This window comes from Lissotriton helveticus, chromosome 2_1 (genome assembly GCF_964261635.1).
Source record: "Lissotriton helveticus chromosome 2_1, aLisHel1.1, whole genome shotgun sequence".
Classification (NCBI taxonomy): Eukaryota; Metazoa; Chordata; class Amphibia; order Caudata; family Salamandridae; genus Lissotriton; species Lissotriton helveticus.
In genome coordinates this window covers 933,162,279-933,185,322 of record NC_136059.1, presented here as the reverse complement: position 1 = coordinate 933,185,322, position 23,044 = coordinate 933,162,279, and the positions used below count along the sequence as shown (strand labels likewise).

General features: G+C 43.9%; 1 protein-coding gene across 1 annotated transcript in view; it reads left to right on the top strand.

Annotated features, from left to right (window-relative positions):
* Positions 1 to 23,044, top strand: part of LRRC2 (leucine rich repeat containing 2) — an 878,803-nt gene that overhangs the window by 610,355 nt on the left and 245,404 nt on the right. Inside the window, exon 5 of the mRNA XM_078677386.1 lies at positions 13,642 to 13,778. Coding sequence (XP_078533512.1) covers positions 13,642 to 13,778 — 137 coding nt within the window. The remainder of the gene's footprint in view (positions 1 to 13,641; positions 13,779 to 23,044) is intronic.

Genomic DNA, 23,044 nt, shown 5'->3' with positions numbered 1-23,044 from the left:
ATGGAAAGAGAATAAAACATAACTTATCAAAAAGATCATTACGCTGAATAGCATAAAAATACACAATATTATAAAACTTTTCTTTGTCATTGTGTTACACAGTCTCTGCTTAAAGTTCATTTGTTTGGCAGGTCTCTCCACATCGGGAAACTCCATCCTCTCTAAAGTGCTGCCCGCGGTGGGAGGTTGCCTCTGCTAAGGGATGCTTCCGTCAGTCTAGGGCAACTCCCTTGGACCAACCAGAACTACCGACCTAACGTTGTCAGCTGCACCCCAAAGACTTTAATCAACCGCGGCCCTAGCAGCGGAACCCGGATGGCGGTTCGAAAAACAAAAATGAGCAAGTTTCTTAGAGAGCTGCACTTTCAAAAATAGTACTTGGGGAAAAAGAAAATATCTTTTTATTTGTCCATGGATCTTTGTCTCAAATTGTAAAAGAAATTATTTTATTAGTTCTTTTTTCTCGGTCTCAAATTATACCGTCGCTTCCCAGGTATTGTCTGATCTGGGAACAAAAGGTCAGGCTCTGTAATGTTCACTCGCTTGGATGGTGGCACAGCCTTGTGCAAAATGTTTTCGTTTTCTTGTTCAGAGTCAGTTCGTTTTACATGTGAATCATTAAAAGGGACGGTATTTGGCACGGCATCAGGTTCTGGGTCAGCGACACCCTCCTGAACCCACTGGTCATAGGGCAGAGGTAAGGGTACCCTTTTACAGTGGACCCCATGGATCCAGGCCTTCTTCCCTTCCACTCGAACTGCCGATCTGGTAGAGAGAAGGACGAGGTATGGTCCCGTCCACCTGGGCTGGTCGTTTTTAGTCCTTTGGAAATTCTTTATCAACACCCAGGATCCAGGGTTTATGGGGTGTCCTGGAGTATCAGAGGCCTGAGGCAGGGAGTCATGTACCTGTTGATGCAAAACACGCAATTTAGCCGTCAATTCATACAGGTAATCAAGCAAAATAGGGTGTTCTAGCTCGCTGAACTTCGTGGGCCTAGGCACTCCCCATATGTTGGCTGGCCGGCCAAAGACAATTTCATAAGGGCTGAGTTTCACTCGCAAATGCACAGTCATTCTGGTGGATAGGAGTGCTAAGGGTAGAGCATCGGGCCATTTAAGACCTGTGCTTGCTTGGATCTTGGCCAATTTAAGTTTAAGCGTGCCATTGTAACATTCTACTAATCTAGCTGATTGGGGGTGATTTGCAGCGTGGAACTTCTGCCTAATGCCTAGCCCACACACTCTTTTCATCACACGACCCACAAATTTACTTCCATTATCAGACCAGACCATTCTAGGCATTCCAAACCTGGGGAAGTACTCTTTCACAAGGGCTTTTGCTGTGGACAAGGCAGTATTGTCTTTCAGGGGATATGCTTCTACCCATCTTGAGAAAGCACAAACAACAACGAGCACGTATTTTAAGTTGTTGCACCTCTCCATGTGTATGAAATCTAGCTGCAAAACCTCGAACGGATACGTAGGAGGTGCAAAATAACCAGCTGGAGTTAGGGTTCCCCTACCAGGATTGTGCTTCAGACATACCATGCAATTCTTGACAACATTCTCTGCACACTTGGGAATACCTGAATTCTTCCACACTGGGGCCAACAACTCACAAATCCCTTTCACGCTGATATGGGCCATTCCATGAGCCATTGTAACCACTGCAAGCACATATGCATCGGGTAACAACCATCTCTGATGCTCTGATAATTCAATCCAGCAACCATTTGCATCCATTCTTCCCGTACTTTCTCTCCACGTGCTCAACTCTTTCTCTGTGGCCTCAGCTTGGATGGACTTCACACTCTCTATTGTGTCTTCACATCTTCCAACATCACCAGTCCATCTTGCAGGGCCTGCAACATACATTCGGCTCATTACATTCTTTGCAGTTTCTTTTGCGATCTCATCAGCAAATGCATTTCCACGACCTACATCATCAGTCACCTTCTTGTGAGCACTACATTTCACAATCGCCATTTGCAGAGGCAAGGTCAGTGATTCAAGAAGCTCATTCACCAACTGACCATGCTGAATCTTAGCTCCATGCGAAGTCAGGAACCCACGTTCTCTCCACAATCGTCCAAAACTGTGAGCCACTCCAAACGCATACTGACCATCAGTGTAGACAGTCACTCTCATTCCTTTAGACAATACACATGCTCTCGTGAGTGCAACTAATTCTGCAGCTTGAGCTGAACCATGTGGTACTCGTGCAGTTTCAACAACTGTGTGCAAAGTCGTGACAGCATATGCTGCAGTCACGTTACCATTTGGGTGCTTGAAGCATGAACCATCCACCCATAATGTACCATCACATTCAGCAAGAGGAGTGTCAGATAAATCTACTCTCCCTTTTGTCTCTTCCTCTGTTGTGAGAAAACAATCTTGCTGTTCTAAAGCATCTGATTCCTCTGCAATTGGTAACAACGTGGCTAGATTTAAGGTACTGCACCTTTTTATGTGCACATGGCTCGCTTGCAGTGTCAATTCGTAACTGGACAGTTGAGCACTAGTTAAGTGCTGTGTCTTGGTCCTATTTAACAATGTGTCTACTGCATGCGGGACCATCACGATTAGTGTATTATTCATTACTAGACCAGCAGACTGTCGAATAGAAACAGCTGCTGCTGCTGTGGCTCTTAAACAACTTGGCAATGCTTTTGCTACCAGATCCAAAGTTGACGAAAAATAGGCGCATGGGCGCTGCCTACCTCCAAATAAATGAGTCAACACAGACAATGCACAGCCCTCCTTCTCGTGGACATACAATGTGAAAGGCTTACTGTAGTTGGGGGTACCTAACACAGGAGCCGAACATAGTGCTGTGCGTAATTCAAGAAAACTTTTCTGACACTCTTCAGACCAAGGAATGGGATTCGGTGTATTTTTACACGTTAGTGCCACCAAGGGTTTGGCCAATAACGAAAAATTAGGAATCCACTGTCTACAGTACGATGTAATGCCCAAGAAAGCACGCACTTCTCTCTGTGTTCTTGGCACATTCAATTTCGCTATTGCCTGAATTCTTTCTGGGGTCAGTTTCCTTCCCTCCTTCGATAAGAGGTGACCTAAGTAGGTCACTTCTTGTCGGCAATATTGCAGTTTGGAAAGTGACACCTTGTGATGCAGATCACACAGATGACGCAACAATGACAGCGTTGCTTGTTTACAAATTTTCTGAGTGTCTGCAGCAATGAGCAAATCGTCCACATATTGTACAAGAGTAGCACCTTTAGGTAAAACAATCGTGTCAAGCTGTGTTTTCAGAGCTTGACTGTATATTGATGGACTTTCACAGTAGCCCTGAGGAGCGCGTTTAAAGCGGAAACTGCGACCTCCTAAACTGAAGGAAAAAATATCCCTGCTTTCCTCAGCAATCGGGATACTGAAGAAAGCATTCTTCAGGTCAATCACCGAAAACCAAGAGGCAGAGGTTGGAATCATAGTTAATAATGTGGTAATGTCGGGGACAACTGGAAATTGTGGCACAACTATTTTATTCACCTCTCTAAGGTCAATCACGAATCTGTACACAGGTGGCTTAGAAGGGTCAGTCCATTTTAAAACAGGCAGAACAGGACTATTGCAAACATTTCCTCGTGTTTCTTCAATCACATCCTTTTTAATCAATTCGTAAACGATAACTAGTAAAGCTTTTTCACCTTCACTCGAGATTTTGTATTGGGGAATTCGTGGCATTTTAACGTTGGCTTTCAATATTACAACATATGGTGGAATTTCTAAAAGACCTACATCATTAGGACCAGTGGCCCAAAGAATATCTGGGAGAAACGACAATTCTGCTGGAAGTGCATCTCTCGACAAATACATGGGAGAAACTACTTTCTTACCTAAAGTAAGTTGTACTCCTGACGGAGAACAGTACAAAGTTGCATACAATCTCTTTAACAAATCCAATCCTAGCAAGTTTTCACCACAACCTGTTGTCAGAATGAGGGGTGCTTCGAATTCACAAGGACCAACAGAAAGAGACAAAGGGTCAGAAATTGGATTCCTAACTGGGGCGCCAGAAAAACCTACAGAAACGTTCATTTCGCCAGACAAGGGTGCGCCAGGGAGTTTGGAGTGCATAATAGAACTCTTTGTAGCACCAGTATCCAACAGAAAAGGCTCTGACACACCTGATGTAATCACCTCAACGTAAGGTCCACTCTGATCTACTGGAACTGAAACAACTCCCTCTCTTTGTCTATGGCTGTCCTAGCAATCATTATTCTCCAAATACTCATCTTCTGTATAGTAATCATCAACGTAGTATTGAGCTGTCCTGTCAGATAGGTTATTTTGCTGATCAAACCTGTTCATAGAGTTTTGTGGTGGAAGGGGACGTGCGTTCCCGAGGGGCGGTTCCACGCCCTCTACCTCTAGGTGCTTGCTGACTGCCACGACCTTTCACACCAGAAACTCCATTTGCACGTTGTAATAGAATAGGACAATTATACTTGAAATGACCCTCTTGTCTGCAATATGAACACTGGTTGGGGCCTACAGGTACACGGGGTTGAGTATACTCGACTCTTTGCGAGTTCCTCTGATACTGTTGAGGCTGCTGAAAAGTATTTTGGTAGTGATTCTGACCATTATTATTTTGATTACCACCACCACGTGGCGGATAGGCTTGCTGTAGCAAAACCTTCCTTTTTAGTTCTTTAGTTTTCTTTTCTACTCTATCTTTCTCATCCTTGTCTCTATTTTCGTAATATTGTGCAGTAGCCAATATCTGGGCTGAAGATGAGACTGCCCAAGAACTTTCTGAATCCTTTAACTTTTTACACAATTCTGGAAGCAGATTGTGCACGAATTTATCGACAAACAATCTCTGACCACCTTCTGTGGTCATATCTTGACCGCTGTGGTCAACGAATGTTTCTTCAAATCTGGTGAAGAAATCTGAGACTGTTTCTTCTTTCTTCTGTTTGCATGCAGACAATTTATCCCAATTTACACGTATTGCAGGCATTATCGTTTTCATGTAATCCACTATTTTACCAGGGAGTTCTGCTATCAAAGGCTCAGGCTTGGCACCACCAACTTGTCGGGCATCTGCAGCAGTAATATTAGCCCATGAGTCACCTAATTCCTGATCATGATCTATATGACGAATTTTACCCCATAAAGGCTGTGGAACAACATTCCCAAATAGCATATCGATATCGGCTAAATTCATTATACATGACCCAGCAGTTTGCGACAACTCTTTGTAATACCCTGCAGGATTTTTACGCGGATCAGGTAATGTTTGTTTAAGTGCTAAAACTTCAGCTCGCTTCCATGGGACATGTACCCATACACGCTGAAAGTGTGGCAGAATAGGTGGGACAGCAGTCGTGTCACCCTCTCTCCATTGTGGGGGAACTTCTCTCATAGGGTATTGTCGCGCCTTTTTCCTACTAGATGTACTAGGCTCAGATTGTGACCCAGAACTGCTCCCCTTACTCCGATATGATAACAACATTTCAACTGCTTTCTCCACATCTGGACCTACAATCATACCCTCTCCGAACTTAAACCGTACACGACACATCTCTTGTGGGATGCATTCCAGATCATTGTCTTCTAAATCCTCGCAAAGAAAAACACACATCTGTTCGAAAACATATCTCTGTGTCGCTGCTTCCCATTGATGGAAGACTTCCATGACAGACTGTACATCATATTTTACAGTGTCCATGACCCATTTCCGTGCTAAACTATTCAGTGAATCTCTCTCTTGATAATCAGGCAGTCGACTTCGCAACTGTCTTCTTCCCATGTTAGGGGTCGTAGTAGGCGACCCGAAAAGAGGTAAAAGAAGGTTAGTAACAGTGCTGGCCATTTTCTGCCGAATGGAAGGTGAAACGGAAGGAAGAACGGATGGAAAAACGGGGTGAGATAAGGCAGGGGCAGAGATAGCAGAAGAGGTATCAGGGGAAATAGAGGGGGCACTAGGCAAAATCGTAGAGGGAGCATTAGGAGACGTAAAGAGTACAGTAGGCAAAATCGTAGAAAACACAGGTGAAACAGAGGTGGTCGGTGGGCCTGGAGGAGGCTGTACCAAAGGAGTAGGAGCCAGCTGAGGAACAGTTGGTGGGTGCTGTGGAGGAACAGGAGGCGTAGTTTGCGCAACTAAAGGTTGCGGGGGTGCCGTGGCATTCTGCGCATAGGGGGGTGGCAAATTTAGTAAATGCGACATTAATGGGTCTTTTTCACGCTCTTTTGCTGCCTCTTGCTGAAGAGACGGCAAAACTGGATAACATTTATCTATTGCCATTTTACGTTGCCTGTGCAACTGCTCACTCATCTGCTCTTCTTCATTACCTTTAAACTGCATAGCAGCTTGCATTACTGAAATTCCCTCTTCTCTCTTATTTTTCTTAGCTAATTTGATTTCTTTTTGTTTGGCTTCTTTACGCCATAAGCGGAAAGAGTCAAACATCGCCGGCCGGGCTTTCTTTTTAAAGAGTTTAACTTCAAGGTTGTCTAAGATTTCGGAATCAAAACTACCATATTGGGGCCATTTTAGAACACCATCTTTCCTGGTGTATTTAATCCATACTTCGTTGTAGGTCATGGGGCCTACCCCATGTTTCACATATAGCTCGTAAGTTGGAGTTCCAACTGGAGGAACCGGACATGAGTCCTCCAATCGGGAGTCCCTATTATTATAACCAAGACAAAACAAATTTCCAAGTCTAAGACTAGGCATCTTTGCTTTCTAGTCTAGTTCCAAACTTCAAAGGATTATCGATTACGATATTTCTCGTGAATACACGAGTCCTTCGGTTTTGGTGCTTGCAAGTACCAACAAATTATCCCAAAGGATACCCAAGACTAAGACAAACTAAGGACTGGGAGATGCTCCACTTATACTTAACTGAAATATCAATGACGTCACCAGAAGACTCGTCTTAGTGTTTCGCTCTACCAAACTTCAAGGGTCCAAATCAGGGCGATAGCCAGGGCAGCAGTCCTGGTAGCCGTCGGGAAGCGGGGAACCTCGCAGCAAAGACCTTCGGACCACATCGACATGCAGGGGTCGATGAGGTGGTTGGCCGTCCTCTGGAATTTTCACACGAAGCTCCTTACGATCCTCTGGCTGACTGGTACCACTGGAATCGCCCCAAACGTTGGGCGCCAGCTGAGCTACTGGGTTTTTAAGAACCGGCACAGAACCGGTAACCCAGTGGTGTCAGGGTACACCCAGAGACCTCGGGTTCTTCCTGATCCAGACCACAGAAACTCAGAGTCTTCTAGGTGAAGTCAAAGATTAGTTTATTGGCTGCAACCAAGGTAACAAGTGTCCTAGAAGTACAACAAGGGGAAGTATATTCTCAGGAGACTGCTCGCCTTTACAAAGTCAGGCTTCTCTTCTTATACACAATTTTAAGCTTCAGGCAAAACATTCTTGGTTGTAAAGTAAATAGTTAACATGTCTCCAATACAAAGAAAAAGCAGAGTCATGATGACATGTCCATATTTCACTTCGTGCTGCCTACAACAAATCACCTGGCAAGGCCCAACATTTCATCAGATATCGGTGGACCCCCAATAAAACAGGCACCTCCCCATCATAAAGTAAGTGAAGCAAAAGAGTAGAGACAGATGTGAGCAAGATACGGCAGGTGTGCGCGCTGAAATGGTTTTATGGCTTGTTGAGCCTTGATGCTATCTTGCTCGGCCACTGGGAGGGGAACTGACCTAACGAGTTCGGCCTGGGGCAATGGTTCCAACTTGCACAGGTCATGGAAAAGTCGATTAAGGAGTATGTGTCCTTGTGGAATTGAATTCAACTGGATTAAGGCCTATGTAAAGGGCAACACATAAATGGAAGCCAAGGGTTCAGAACGCAAATGACGATTTCGAGGTGAAATCATCACTCGAATATGCTGAAAATATATGTACATGATGTACTCGTCATTCTCGGTCTTTCGATACTAAATTCGTCATGTTTCGACGAAGTTTTAATTCTCGAGTCCAGAACGATTACACGAATCCAGATTTTCAGAACCACAGCTGCACCGAACTTGTGTGGTGGGAGGCTGCAACTTCATGCCTAAAGGGGCCCTGCTGCATCAACTGCATCAGGAGGTTCACCAGCAGACTTGTCGGTGACTGCTTTACCCAGGCTTGTGAAATCCCATGTGGCTGAGGCTCCTGCTGGCTGAGTCACAGATTTGGAGAAAGTGCAACGGATTGCACCATGGTGTTAATGTCCAGGTAAAGAGAAGGTAGCAGGCATAGCGGAGGAGGACCGGGGGTGGAGTCACCCAGGCCTAGCACCTGTAGATGACGGTCCCCCATTGGCGGCTCATCCGCTATAGCGGGAGAGCCTCACCCCACTGCTTCAAGCAATGCAAGAAGAGAAAAATCATCACATGATGATAACTTCCTAATGTAATTGTGCTGTGTTTCCTTTGCAGGCGAAGGATGGGTAGGGTTGCTCCACTCACGGAGCAGGGCAGAGACGGAGTGGCATGCCCACTTAAGTACGCAATACCTGTTTGGTCAGCCCACTCAGGCCGCCCAAAGCAGTCATGCGCACTGTCCTGTTCGTAATGCAGGCTGCATTACAGCCTGCATGGAGAACATGCCCACCCCTCCTGCCCCTGCCTGAACGCCTTATCCCGGCACCAATGACCAATGCTGCATTGCAGTGTTGTGATTGGCTTAGGGGAGGGAGCCTGGCTGCCTACTTCCTGTTCCTGGAAGCAGACTAAGGAGAGCAGGAGCAACGAAGACACGGGACCCGGCCTTGAGGTAAGATTTCTCTCATTTAAATATTTGCAACACCCGCTCAGACACACACACCCATGTCCACACCCCATCCAGTGTCCTTTCAGTGTTTCCCACCTCCCAGCTGTCTAGTCCTCCCCGTAGCACGTCTCAATGGCGGCCGCTGTGCAGCCATGTGCAGCGGAGGTACCACTGGTATGCCAAAGGTATATATGAAGTTACCATGCATACCATTACATTGCATTCCATTACAATGCATACCAATACCAGGCATTTTGCAACAGTAGGGAAGGTGTTGGAAGGCGGAGATGTAAATATTAGTATTCCCACTTCAGTGAGTGCAACCCTAAAACTAACCCTTGCACCCCAAAACAAATCCTGAACCCTATCTTTGAGCCTCCGAAACACACCCTACAAATCATATTTGACCCAAATGCACACCCCAATTTTCATAATTGATCCCAAAACACACCCCAAAATATCCTGTTACTGACCTCACAATGTGTTGTAAAGGAAGGCAATGTAAAAGCACCTGCGTTGTTGCGGTTGCATTGTAAAGGCATTATGATATAATGCCTGCGTTGTAATGGACGTCTCCCGTGTCAAAGGCAAACCAAAGGAAAGCCTATCTGCGTCAGTCTGCCCCTTGAATGTGCTCAGCACCAAGCACCCCTCCTCTCAGACACACCACCGATACGACCCCAGCACCCTCCTCACCATCAACCCTGGACGCCACATCTCCTGCCAGGGCCAACCTTTATTACGGACTGGACATGGACCACCCCAACCATCCAGGAGGAGGTATTGCCATCACCTACAGAAACACACTCCGACTGATCACGTACTATAATGACCCAACGGTGACCATGAAACACCTCAACTTCCAGAACCGGACCAACCCCAAGCCCATCCTCTGCAACCCGCTCATCTGCATGCCCCCCGGGCCATTGACCACCATTCTCCAATACCATTGTAGACCTTATTGCATCCCAGGCTCTCCCATCCACCGACGACATCCTACTTGGTGAACTCAAGTTCCACCTGGACAATCCCAGTGACCAGAACACCACCCCCTCCTGGGGAAGCTCCCCAACATCAGACTCAAGTAGCTAGTTATTGCAGCAAGCCACATAGCAGGACACATGGTCGAGCACATCTCCTCTGTCAGCGGAAACTTCAACTACAGCTACACCACCGGACTCTCTTGGACTGACCAACATTGTATACATCACGTCTTCACCATGCCCACCGTACACCACCACCATCATTGTCCCCTCTTGCAGCTGGATCAAAGCCACCGAACAATGTCTTGTCAACTCCCTCAGCACCACCACTCAGCCAACGCTTACAGATGATCACACCGCAGCGCGCAACCACCAACGATGAATCTCCAACTGTGCCGACACCCTGGCACCCCTCAAAAACGGCACTGCATCAGTATCTTATGCCTGCCTGATTGCAGACGTAAGGGTATCGCAGTGCCACAGGGATAGACTAGCCCCATGCATTGCTCGAGCTGCGTCATGGTTGTGACACGACCTCAGCAATGCGTGACTTTAGCGCAGACAGATCCGTCAGGATTCCAGACTTATCTGTTATTACTTGCATCATGTAGTGCTGTCCAGTGAATGCAGTGCATCCATGGTGTCTCAAGAAGGGGGCAGTGAAAAGTGTTGCAATGCTGTCTTGTCGCAGTGTTGTAACACTATTCATGACTGAGGCCCAGGAATGTGCACTATCTTATTGATGGTGTGCATTCCTGTCCTGTAGTTTTGTTGCATGGCAGCACAGCAACATCGCTTGCAGCGCTGGAAAAAGGCCCCAAGTGTTATATCCATTTTTAAGACCAGCTATTTTCTGGTCTTAAAAAACTGCCTCTGACTGCAGTTAGCGACAGTTTTTATGGTCCTCCAAAGTTCAAGAATCTCCATGTAAATATCGCGAAGTGGAGTTAGCGGCCGTTTTTGCACCGGAACGCCTCCCTTACAAGTCATTATCGCTAACAGAGGTGGCAATCTTTAGAATGGATTTTTTGTCGAAAAACTGCCGCTAACTGAGTTAGGGGCAACTTGTACATAAGGCGATAAAAATCTTGCTGCAAAACTTCGTAAAAGTGCTGCTAAGGCGGCGTTAACTCCTTTTACATATGCCCCACCTTTTCTGGAGTGAGTTTTCATGGCTGTCAGAGATGAAGAGCATGCCGAATGACAAACTGCTGACATGGAGGCCAGAGATTCACAGAGTGAGTCAGTCATGAACATGAAAAGTAAGTCAAAGTAGAAGGACACAGAGTGATGACTCCATGGAAAAAGAAGTTGTGCTTCAGGTGTGGATTTTCATTTTCACACAAAGGTAAATGTCCTGCCATTCAACAGGTTTGCAAAGGCTGTGGGAAGAACTATTTTTCAAGTAAGTGTGTCCTGGCGCAAAGACAAAATGACCACCCGAACGCCTCAGAAGCAACGTTCGATGCACGCTCACAAGGCCAAGAGACCATAACAATTGAGGCAAATTGACACCAAATGAAGTCAATCATCATCTAAATCATCATCAAAAAGTTCTTCAGTATCAACATCAAGTGAAAGTGAAGATGATGGTTGTGCAAGTCAAAGCAAAATCGACATGGAAAAAGCACCAAAGCCATTCAAAAATTGTTTGAAGATTACACTAAAAGTAAACGGTTGCTCCATACCTTTTAGTGTTGACAGTGGTGCATTGATAAACATAATGCCTGAAGACAAATACAATGAACTATCACCATTGCCACAACTTGCACCGTCAAAAACTAAATTGTATACATGGGCTACATCAACACTATTTAAAAGTCAAGGTTTGTTTGAAGCAACGATGAAACACAAGAAAATGAAAGTACAAGCACCCATTCATGTACTTCAATGCACGGCGTCAAGTGACTGTTTACTCAGCTTCAGCATGGTTATTGATATCATTGAATTGTAGCATGGAAGCTCATCAGGAAATAGTAAGTCAGTTCCCTTCATTGTTTGTGGGTAAAGAAAACTCAAGAATGTGAAATAAAAATAACACATCAGTGAAGACATCCGTCCTATTGCTCAAAAACACAGACAAAAATAGACATGTTATGCTATGCTCTGTGTGTGGCATAGTCATTAGCGGGTACCTAGGCTGGAGAGGATGCCACAAATGGTGACGAAATAGGACATAAGTGGCCAAAAGATCACCAGTGCTCGCCCAGAGTGTTTGACTTGGTCCAGTAAACTGCGTGTGCATGCCACATGTGCCTCAATCGAAGTGACAAATCGAAGTTTGGTGTATATGGAGTCAAAGCGCAACTCCAGCCAGAGTAAAGCATTTGAAGATAATGAAAGCTTCACTGAGAAGTCTACACATTGTTGGCCAAGAATCTGCTGGTGAGGTCGTAAAGAGAAGTACCACGCTACTACACAATCTAAAGGTATACATCATATGGAGTGATAATGTTCAAGGTGGATAAAACTAGGTTTTGAAAGGAACAGCAAAATGTAACATAACGCTGTAATCAGAAGCGCTGCGAGACAGAGGTCAACCAGATGCCAGACAGTATAAAGAGACACCTAAAGACACAGTGATTCAGATACCAGAAATTATCACCTGCTTACCAGAACCAAGTAAAGAGAGTCACCATATTGCAGTGTTAAGGAAAGTGACCCCAGAAGAAGTACCTCAGTTGTGCTTACAGAGGTGTTCATACCCGTAGTGGCGCACCACCAAAGCTGCCAGGTGATTGCTCAGAACTCCAATGGTCTCCATAAAAGTGAAGGGCTCCCATGGAGACTAAGAGGGAAGTCACAGTTCCACAGACTGTCCAAGATGACCCAGAGGCCGGTACCCCACATGGCCTTGAAGAAGGTATGAATGAAGCAGGTCCTAGTGGACAGCAGACAGTATCAGTGAGAACTCCACTCTCATTGTCAGCCAATCCCACCCTCGTCACCAGTTGTAGCTTCCTCCCCAGCATGGGTACTCACTAATGACTGTGCTACACATAGAGCTTAGTGTAATATGCCTTTATTCATCTGTGTGTAACCGCAAGCTCAAAATTCCATCAGGAGCCATAAGGGTTCCTGCATTGCTAACTCAAACTACACTACATCTAAGTCAGAGGGTTACCATGTATTAAAAAGGCCTAGGTGATAAAGACTTTACAAGAAGCATTAGTGGCTTGATCCAAGTTGATACACAGAAGGCTAGGAATCGAAGGCAAACAACCTTGGATCTCTCTACGAAGAGTATTCCTCTCTATACAATGTTTTCTTCTCGACTATCTCCTGCTTTGAAGGGGATGGGGGAATAATGAAAATAAAAATGGCTTGCACTACTGGTGCAATCAAATAAGTGCAATTATTTATATATCAAATGCTTCCCCCAGGTTGTGGGCGAGGCCATTCAAAGGTCAGGTTAAACTATCAGCACTAACTCACAGGCACACTCCTTCGCAGTATGCTGTAGTGGGAGTATCCATACAGTTTGTGTGCCAAGCTTTCTTTTTGGTTAGCTTTGACCTATAAGATATGTTATGGATAGCAATCGTGCATAAATTGTTTTAGGAAAGTAGCACTGTTCTGGGGTGATATCCTGAACTGAGAGGAGCAGAACTATAACTGTAATTTTTCTTTTGTAAATTGTTGGCCATTACTATGGCATTATAGGTTACAAGAAACGTATTTCCATTGAGTGGTGTGCTGTTAAGGCCCAGATCTTAGAATCAGACTAGCGGGTGATGCAGGGTATGCAAATGGATAAGGTGTGTTATATCAGTCTTGAGAAATATATAGGCTATGTGTCCTGACAGCTAAAGAGTACTAACAAATCCTTGATTGTATTAAAATGTATTGTAGTTTTAGTTCTTTTATTTATGTTTTTACTTTTTTTATTACAGGATGTTTGCTGAACTTAAAAGAGCTTAACGTGAGCTTTAACAAACTGGTGAATATACCCCCAGAATTGGGAAACTGTGAGAATCTAGAAAAAATGGATTTGTCTGGAAATCTTGAGCTGATGGAGCTTCCCTTCGAAGTAAGAATATATAGCGATCTCACTATTTTGCACATATTATTTGCCCTTTTACATCAATGTTTGTTTTTGATAGCGTGCGTTATGTTTAGTAAAGCTCAAGTCATGCATTTAAGGACTTGAGTATCAGTTCAGCGTCTAATATCACAAATAACCTCTCCTACTCTGAGATAATTCAAAGGCATACATTTTCGGAGCAACACATTTGTAAAACACACGAAACTTATATCCACTTTTATTCCTTAGGAAAGAGCTTTTCCTGCATTTTAATTCCCCATAAACATGTATCGGGCAGAAATAGACCCGGCTGAGAATCTGCCTTTAAATGCAAAAATATATTAATTTGCTAGTATACAGCCCATTTTTGATTTACACAATTTGGATTTTCCCTCTTAAATTCATTCACTCATGTGAAAAAAAATAACACTATGGTGGATTTCTATGTGAGCAGGTAGTTTGCTTTACACCCAGAAAAGGGACAGAGATTTATAGCCTAATTACGAGGTTGTGAGTCCAACACTGACGGCTCGTTGGTGGTGGACCAACTGACTTTGGCCCCTGCGGTCCGCCCGCGGAATTACCATGCAGCGGGTAGAGTCATCTGGTGGAGGGACCGTCCGCCATGTTTCTGAAGAGCTCAAGGAGCCCGTCGGAGGGTCAGTAATCCCTACTGTGCGGGGGTGCCTTCTCAGGCAGTGCATTAGGAATTACAATGTCCCTTTGTGCCTGCCCTTTCATGGTGGTTCACCCGCCATGGAAAGGCAGGTGGAAAGTGACTTTGGGGCTACGTAGCTGGGCCCTTTTTCCCCTGCCCCCCTCAACATCCCTGCGCGATGTGGCAGACAGTGCATGGTGCCTGCCACATACTGCAGGGATGTTTTTAGTGTGTTTATTTTCTATTGGGGCATATACTGCAGCCCGCAGCACACACCGCAATAGAAAACATACACATTACGGTTGCATCGTAATCCGGGCAGTGAGACTGCCAACTTCTAGTTCGGCGGTTCTGCTTCAACCACAGTGACAGTCTGACGAGAGTCTGACCAGCATCGAAATCAGGCCCTTAGTTCTGTCAAGTACAAGCCTAAACCAGTTTTCAGACAGGTGAAAGAACATTCCTGATATTGTTCCTCCACAAAGATATTTTGCCTGTGTATAAATGAAAAAATTAAAGGACCATATGACCAAGAGAGTAACATTTCCACATTGGAAATGTATATATGTACTCAAAAGTATTTACATTAGTGTACTACTAGAAATCAGCATCAATGACCGGCGGATGTATGACGTTACAACGCATGCTTTTACCACGCATGCTGTTACAATGCAGTTTTTACAACGCATACCATTACAACGCATAGCGCTTTGGGATGCTGGACAGTTTAATTTACTATTCCAACTCCAGTCCCCATGGACACTAGGGAAGGTGTTGGATAGTAAATTAAATCTATTCCCTATCCTAGAGCGCCCCCAGCGCAATGCGTTGTAATGATTTTCGTTGTAAAACCTGCGTTGTAATAGCACTGCGTGGTAAAATTTGCGTTTTAAAGGATGTTTCCCATGACCGGCTCCAAGGGGTACTCCTTGAATTATTTTACAATTCCAAAAAAAACACAAATGTAGCTCAACGTTAGGCTTCAGTGAGCTTCTGACTTTCTTTGTAACTAGGTCCCCATACGTTCAAAACAAAATAAGGCATTATGATTTAAAGCATTTTAAGAAACAGCAAGGCTTTAAACAATTGCTGCACAACCTTGATGACACCGCACTCTGGTTAACTTCAAATACATATTTTTATCGATTAAGGGAACATTTATGGTGACTTTGAGGTTTGATGGCCTTTTAGTCGTTATTTTGTTTTTCATCATGTATCCCTATTACTAAAGAGAGAACAATATTAAGGTCAATGATTACATGTAGCAAAAACACAAAACAACTCCGTATGGAAGGTAATCCTGGCTTCCACACAAGTAGGAAAGGAATGTAACTAAGAGATATGCAATACATTAAGACATGTTTTTCTAACTGGCTGATGGATATGTATGGGATGTTGGGCAAATTATCAGTTTTTATACACGCCTAAGTTTTAATTAGATGAGTACATCCAAGTTGAACTCATATATATCAGGCTGACTTTGATCAAATGAATCAACATGATGGGTATTTACAATCACAGATGAAATGTAGGACTGCAGAAAAGCTACTAGATGGACGATTTATCTACATAAATAACCATTTCCAACCTAGAAATAAGGAAATACGTTGTATCTTGTTTTAGCTGCAGTGATACTTTCAGAGGCAATAATTGGTCTGACCAAGATACTATTAATTTCACAACACTCCTTCCATTTCTCTCAAGCTCTAAATAGCCAAAACTTCTTCAATATACAATTAAATAAAAATTAACTAACACTTAAATTACATCACATTGGTGGATTCTTGTTTTATTGATATAAATTTGGCTAACACTGTCTACTGCAGCCTATCATATGTGTGCATGAGAAGAAAACATCTATCTCACCTCATCTGAGTCACCACCCTCATCCATATAGTCAGCTGAACATCAGACCAAAGATTCACTATGGAAACTTGACTGTCTTTTCTTATCATCAGTGTTCCGGGACCTGAGAAATGTATCCAGGTAAACCCGCCTGACTTTCTGAATTGGTAGGAATGCAGCACAATACACCGAGTAGTGCTGTGGACTTTGATCTTCTGGGTGATTTTAGGAACCTCAAGCATCGTACGCAGGGGTGGCCGGCATGGCTCGCGGGTTTGGGGTTGGGTGCGGGGGCTGCGGGGGTGTCGCCCAGGGGGAGCAGGGTTTAGACATTTTAAAAAACGTATCTTGAGGCCGGGTCTCACATCTTCTGTGCTCCTGCCCTCCTTAGTCTGCTTCCGAGAACAAGAAGCAGGCAGCAAGGCTCCCTCCACTAAGCCAATCACAACGCTGCCGTGCAGCTTGTGATTGGTCTGAGCGCCATGACACGGCGCACAGTCAGGGGCTGTAAGGGTGGGCATGTTTTCCATGCAGGCTGTAATGTAGCCTGCATGGAGAACAGGGAAGTGCGCATGACTGCTTTGGGCAGCTCGAGAGGGACGACCAAACAGTCATTGCATACTTGAGTGGGTAAACCACTCCACTCCTGCCCTACTCCGTGAGCAGAACCAAGGGTATGATGGATGAAGTGTTGAACATTGCAAGCACTCACCCCCAGTCAACTGATCTGGGTTTAATCCATCATCATTCTTTAGCTCACTCTGCCACCCCAGTTCAGACTTGGCCATATGCAAATCAGTCTGACCCTGTGCCTCATGGGAACAGTCCAGCCCGAACTGCCAAGCCATGTCTTCCCTGGACCGTAAACAAGCATCCTGGGACTGGTTTCTGTCTAATCAGCCATCATCAGCCAGGCTAGCTTGAATCCAGTCGCAAAGTGAGCAAGAGACCCATGTCTGGGTATACCCTGCCAACTTAGGGCAAACAAAGCAAAACCAAAGGGGATGATGGACAGATTGTTGAACATTGCAAGCACTCACCCTCAGTCAACTGATCTGGGTTTAATCCATCATCATTCTTTAGCTCACTCCCCCAACCAAGTTCAGACATGGCCATATGCAAATCAGCCTGACCCTGTGCCTCATGGGAACAGTCCATCCCGAACTGTGAGCAGAGCAGCCCTGCCCACCCTCCCTCCCGGAAAGGAACATAACATGATAATAATTTTCAGCTACCGAAAGTTATGATCATGGTATGTTTCCTTTTCTTGCATGGCTTGAAAGCAGTGCGGTGATGCTTCTCTGTTCTAGCTGAGGAGCTGCCACTGATTGTAGGGCACTTTTCTGATGTCATCAAAGTGTGAATCTTGAAAACAACAAGGAATGTTGACTGTGCACTGCTGAAGTTGAATCATAGGTAAACCAAATTTATCGTGCTCCTGGGATTACTCCCCGCCCGGGAGTATATTGAAAAACTGCGCAAGATAGCACCGACACGAGATGTGCGGGTGTCTCCTAGGGCACTGATTCAAGTGCTGGAAACGTCCAGCAAACATTTATCAATAAAGTTTTTTATCCAAATAAAGTATCCTTGGAGAGATTTCTTGTATGTCTGTTCAAAGTATTTTATTCATATTTCTACAAAGTAGCACTGTGTGTTAAATTTTCATAATTCTCGGATTCATCAAATGATTAATCACAACAATACTTCCAATGCATTTCGGCTTATTGCCTTCATCAGTGAAGTCTGTAATGTAAAATATATAACTGTAACTCCTCTATAGCATACAAAGAATAATATAATCGTCAACTATGGATGTTCAATACACTCAATATAAACGATATAATAACCACCTTCATATCAGTATTGCAAATCTATTACTAATGACCTATGATGAACATAAAATCAGTAATTTATCAGATGAACCATTGAATCGCAGTTATTAAAAATAATTCGACAAACTAATGAATATGTAACAAAAATCTCAGCTTTTTGTCCTATTTATAAAGAAGAAACAAACATTCTATATATCATAAATGTACGAACAGTTCATGCAATATCAAGCTGTTACTGTCTGCTCGATAGTAAATAGTGAGTAATATGAAGTAAACATTCGCTACAAAAATACCACATAAATTCAAATCTATCGAGGATTATGACGGCTCATGAATGTAGTTGCTTTATATTAGATTCAATTCCTACCGTGTGTATTCAAAGGCTGCTTCCTAGAGCGAAGCTGCCGCCATTGTTGATCAGGCGGGGAAGCCATCGTGTGACGTGTAAGGTGAACAAGGGGCGTGGTACTAACAAGGGCGTATGTAACAAATGAGTTGAATCGTAAACAAACGGACTTAAAGGGACCTCTCACGATGGTTCTCGATTCTGCTATATTCTAAGAATAATATGGTATGTCAGATTTGAAAGCAACGATACCAAAGCTCAACAGGATCTCTGCATACCATAATCTAACAGTGCATGAAATCGCATTCATCAAGTGTGCTTTAGATGAAAATAATACAGTCCATAAAAATTATTAATAAACAATATAGTTATGAACATCATCAAATATGACAATAATGGTAAAAAATCAGCGTATAGTCTGCCAAGGTCTATGTGCCAAATGTTTATAAATAACACCCAAATTCTGTCCGTTCATTCATTCCCCTTGGTTTTAGGGTTTGTAGATGATATATCCAGTAGTTCTCTCGCATCAGCAGCATCTTTTTATTGTCTCTCTCTGAGCTTTTTTCTTTGTATGCTATAGAGGAGTTACTGTTATATATTTTACATTACAGACTTCCCTGATGAAGGCAATGAGCCGAAATGCATTGGAAGGATTGTTGTGATTGATCATTTGATGAATCCAAGAATTATGAAAATTTAACACACAGTGCTACTTTGTAGAAGTATGAATAAAATACTTTGAACAGACATACAAGAAATCTCTCCAAGGATACTTTATTTGGATAAAAAACGTTATTGATAAATGTTTGCTGGACGTTTCCAGCACTTGAATCAGTGCCCTAGGAGACACCCGCACATTTCGTGTCGGTGCTATCTTGCGCGGTCATCAAAGTATGGCCATGCCCACAAGGTTTATAAATGCTCTTCCAGGACAAATCTGTTACATACTCCAAGCTGCATTGGAATACAAACCTCACCATTTAAAAAAAAAAACAACAACTAATAGTGCACTCTTTTATGAATTTGAAGAGGTGGCACAGCTTTTGCACAATGACCGTATTGAGCACTCTCAACTAACACATAAAGACAACAACACAATCCTCTAGTTTTCATAAATTTTTAACAGATTATCCCCATCTCTTCTTCATTATTGCTATTCCTTGGAACATGAAAAAAATGCATTCTATAGGAAAATAATTCTGTTGTTTTTGCACCCCCACTACTTCTCTCAATTCATCTCCATGCCAATGAACAGTAAAAAAAACAGCTTTTTATCTCCCCCACAAAACTAATCCATGCCGGTATTTCCTTCAAACGCTAATTGTCAAATCTCTAAGCAGTACAGTTCTATTCTACTTATTAGGAATTCATAATAAAGGCCAATCTAAACCAATTAAAATCCTGAAATGACTAAAACATAATTCAAGTTATCAAATATTTCAAGGACTGAAAGCTGTAGTACCAATTTCGAATATGTCTCCTTTTTATGACGGCCTGAATATTTGTTATAACCATGCCAGAATATTTGTTATAAGTATGCCACCCTAAACGTACATTTTGGACTTGAACCTATCTGCAGGGTTACCCTTCCTGTTTTCTGAGCTCAACTTTGTTGGTTTTTAGGACTCTGCGCACTTAACCACTGTTAAATAGTGCTAAAGCGCTTCTGCTCTCTCCTTGAAACAGAGCAAAATTGGCTAAGAGCCAGTTGGAACAGTTAACTTACTCATAATTCACTCGTAAAGTGGTACAACACGCATCCAGACCCAGTAAATTAAAAGCTACTAGTGGGCCTGCAGCACTTATTATGCCACTGACTTAAGTAGTTCTGTAAATCATGTCTCAGGTCTGCCATTGCAGCCTGGGTGCCTTTTTAAAACTGCCAATTTGGCTCGGCAAAATGAACCTTTTGCCAATCCTAACCCTTCCTTTTAATATATATGTAATCTCTAGGGTAGGCCCTAAACAGCCGATAGGGTAGAGTGCAGTGTATTTAAAACGTTGGACATGTACTCTAAGGTTTTACATGCCCTGGCAGTGAAAAACTATCCCATTAGATAACACTGTTTTACCTTATTAGATTTAATAATTGATAACTTTGGCTTTGGGAGCCGGTATACATGTCATGTTTACACTTAAACAAATTGTAATTAAAACCTCTCTTTAATGGTAAAGTTGGAATTTAAGTCACATTTCTGAAACTACCACTTTTCCAAAGTTGGTATTTCCATGTCCTCACCATTTGGTGCCTGCAGCCTGTGTCCTGGGTCACATGGCTAGATGTAGTTGGCAGCTCACTTTTGTGTATTCCTCCCAGACAGTGAGACAAAGGGGGACTAGGTTTTCTCAGGAAGGGAGGGGCGGAGCTGTTCCCTGCCCGACTTACATTTCAAAGGGGCTGTGGCAGCACACTTACAAAGAACTTGAGAGCAGTCCATTGTCATCCTAGACTCCTTGGAGCTGGGGAGTAGTGGAAGGGATTTCCAGAACCAGATGTGGGGAAGTCCAAAAGTTTCTCCAGCTTCAAAGACTGGCTCCAGATATAAATATTGGAAGCTATGACTCAACACTTCAAATCACTTCTGTACATGCGAACTCTGCCAGGAAGAATGACTGCCCAGCTGTGAAGTCTGCCCTGCTGACCTGTTTGTTGACCAAGGACTGCTTTACAGCCAAGGGCTGCTGCTGCTACTGCACCAGGGAGCTTCTGCTGCTGGAGAGGACAGCCCTGCTGTTTGATGTCTGCTTTTTACCTCAGAGGACTGTCCTACTGCGACCAAAGGACTGCCCTGGTGCTTGTAGCTTGCCTTTTACCCACAGAGGACTGCCTTGCTGCTAGATGACTGCCTTGCTGTTGATCCCAGGCCTAAACAGAGTGATGCCAGGGTTCAGGTGGCTCGCCTCCTGTTCTGTGTTGAGTGGCACAACAAGCTCCAGAGGCCTCCCTGCAACGGCCCAGCTAAGCTGCTGCACTGGACCTTCCTGAATTCTGCTGGCCTCTGCTATAGTGAGTTCCTGATTCGCAAGAGGTGCCTCCCTAAGTCCTGGACTCATGGCTGGCATCAGTTAAGTGACCCCTGTGAAAAAAGGGAGAAAATCTGAAGTTTTGGACTCTTCGTGACCTTGACAGGGCCCATTCATGCAGAGATCTTGCCTCCTACGATGACCGTCAATGCAAAGGCCCGGATGAACCCAACTCTTTATGCTACAGCGATCACAGCCCGTGGTGAACGTCAAAGCAGCAGTGAGCGTCTGTGATGCCCAACAAGATCTTTGCCCTACAGTGATGCCCATCCGAGATGATAAAGCAACAACCATCCACAACAAACATCTCGCTTCTCACGGCTGCCTCCACCTCAAACTGGACACTTTGCCCTGGAGTTTGAGAAGGTATATTTTTCAGCTGGAATACCTAGTCCCTGTATCTGGTTGGCTTAAACTGGCAACTTTCCTCTTGTCTATCACGATCAGATGACTCACTGCTTTTGTGCCAATTTACCAGAGGGTGGAGCACAGGTTAATTTAGTGACATTTAATGGTTCATCCTCCAAGGCATTGTTTTCACCCCCTCAATCAAAACCCCAATTTCCTACAGTAAATAAATAAATTAAATAAATTAAAACCTCCTTCAATCACAAAAATCTATCTAGGAGAAATCAATCCCTTGCACCCGATATACCAGCATAATCAACACTTGTTAAAGGCAAGTAGGATAGTTGAAAAATGTTAAAAATTGGGTTATAGGTAGACTGCAGTATGAGCCCTAGTAAAGCAGTAAACACAATCCTAATGAGGGTAAGAAGCATGCAAACCATGAATTAACCTGTACTCACCCTCTGTTACCTTCGTAGAGAGCAGTCAGGCTTAACTTAGAGGCAACGTGTAAAGTATTTGTACAACACTTTAAACAGAAAAACAGTGAAAACACCACACAGAAAGATTCCACACCAGCAAGAAAAATAGAACTTAATTTAATGACTAAAACAAGACCAATACAACAAAAGTCCAATAAGTAGAACTTGAGCTATGAATTTTAAAGAATAAACAGTAAAACAGTGCTTAGAAGCAGTAAACTCTTACTTGCTATATCTGGTCACACAGGACTGGGAAGAAGTCAAAAGTTTAGGCTGACTGTGATGGAGGGCTGGCCAGATACAGAGATCCAATGATCCTGGCTACGGCGATGACGCTGGGTACGGCAGAAGTGATGCATCGGTGTTGATCCAGGCAACAGGGGCAAGGCAGAGACAATGCATCGGCTCCGATGAGCGCAGAGATGTGATATGAAGATTTGGTGTCATTGTCGAGGATGCCGCTGACAGAGATGAAGAGATTTTGTACAGTGGTGGTTCCGAAGGTGATGCAGTGGTTTCGATCCACGCAACAGGAGCGATGCGCCCGTTATGATCCATGCAACAGGAAATGTGTACCAGTTCTCTTCCATGCAGTAGTGCTCATGCACTGTTTCGACAGAGGATGCATGGGTTCCAGTGAAGCAAGCACCTTAGGCCAACTTACAGAGGACCAGCACTGGGATGGCACAACTTGGCAGGGAGGACTCACAGATGGCAGAGTCCAGGTACAG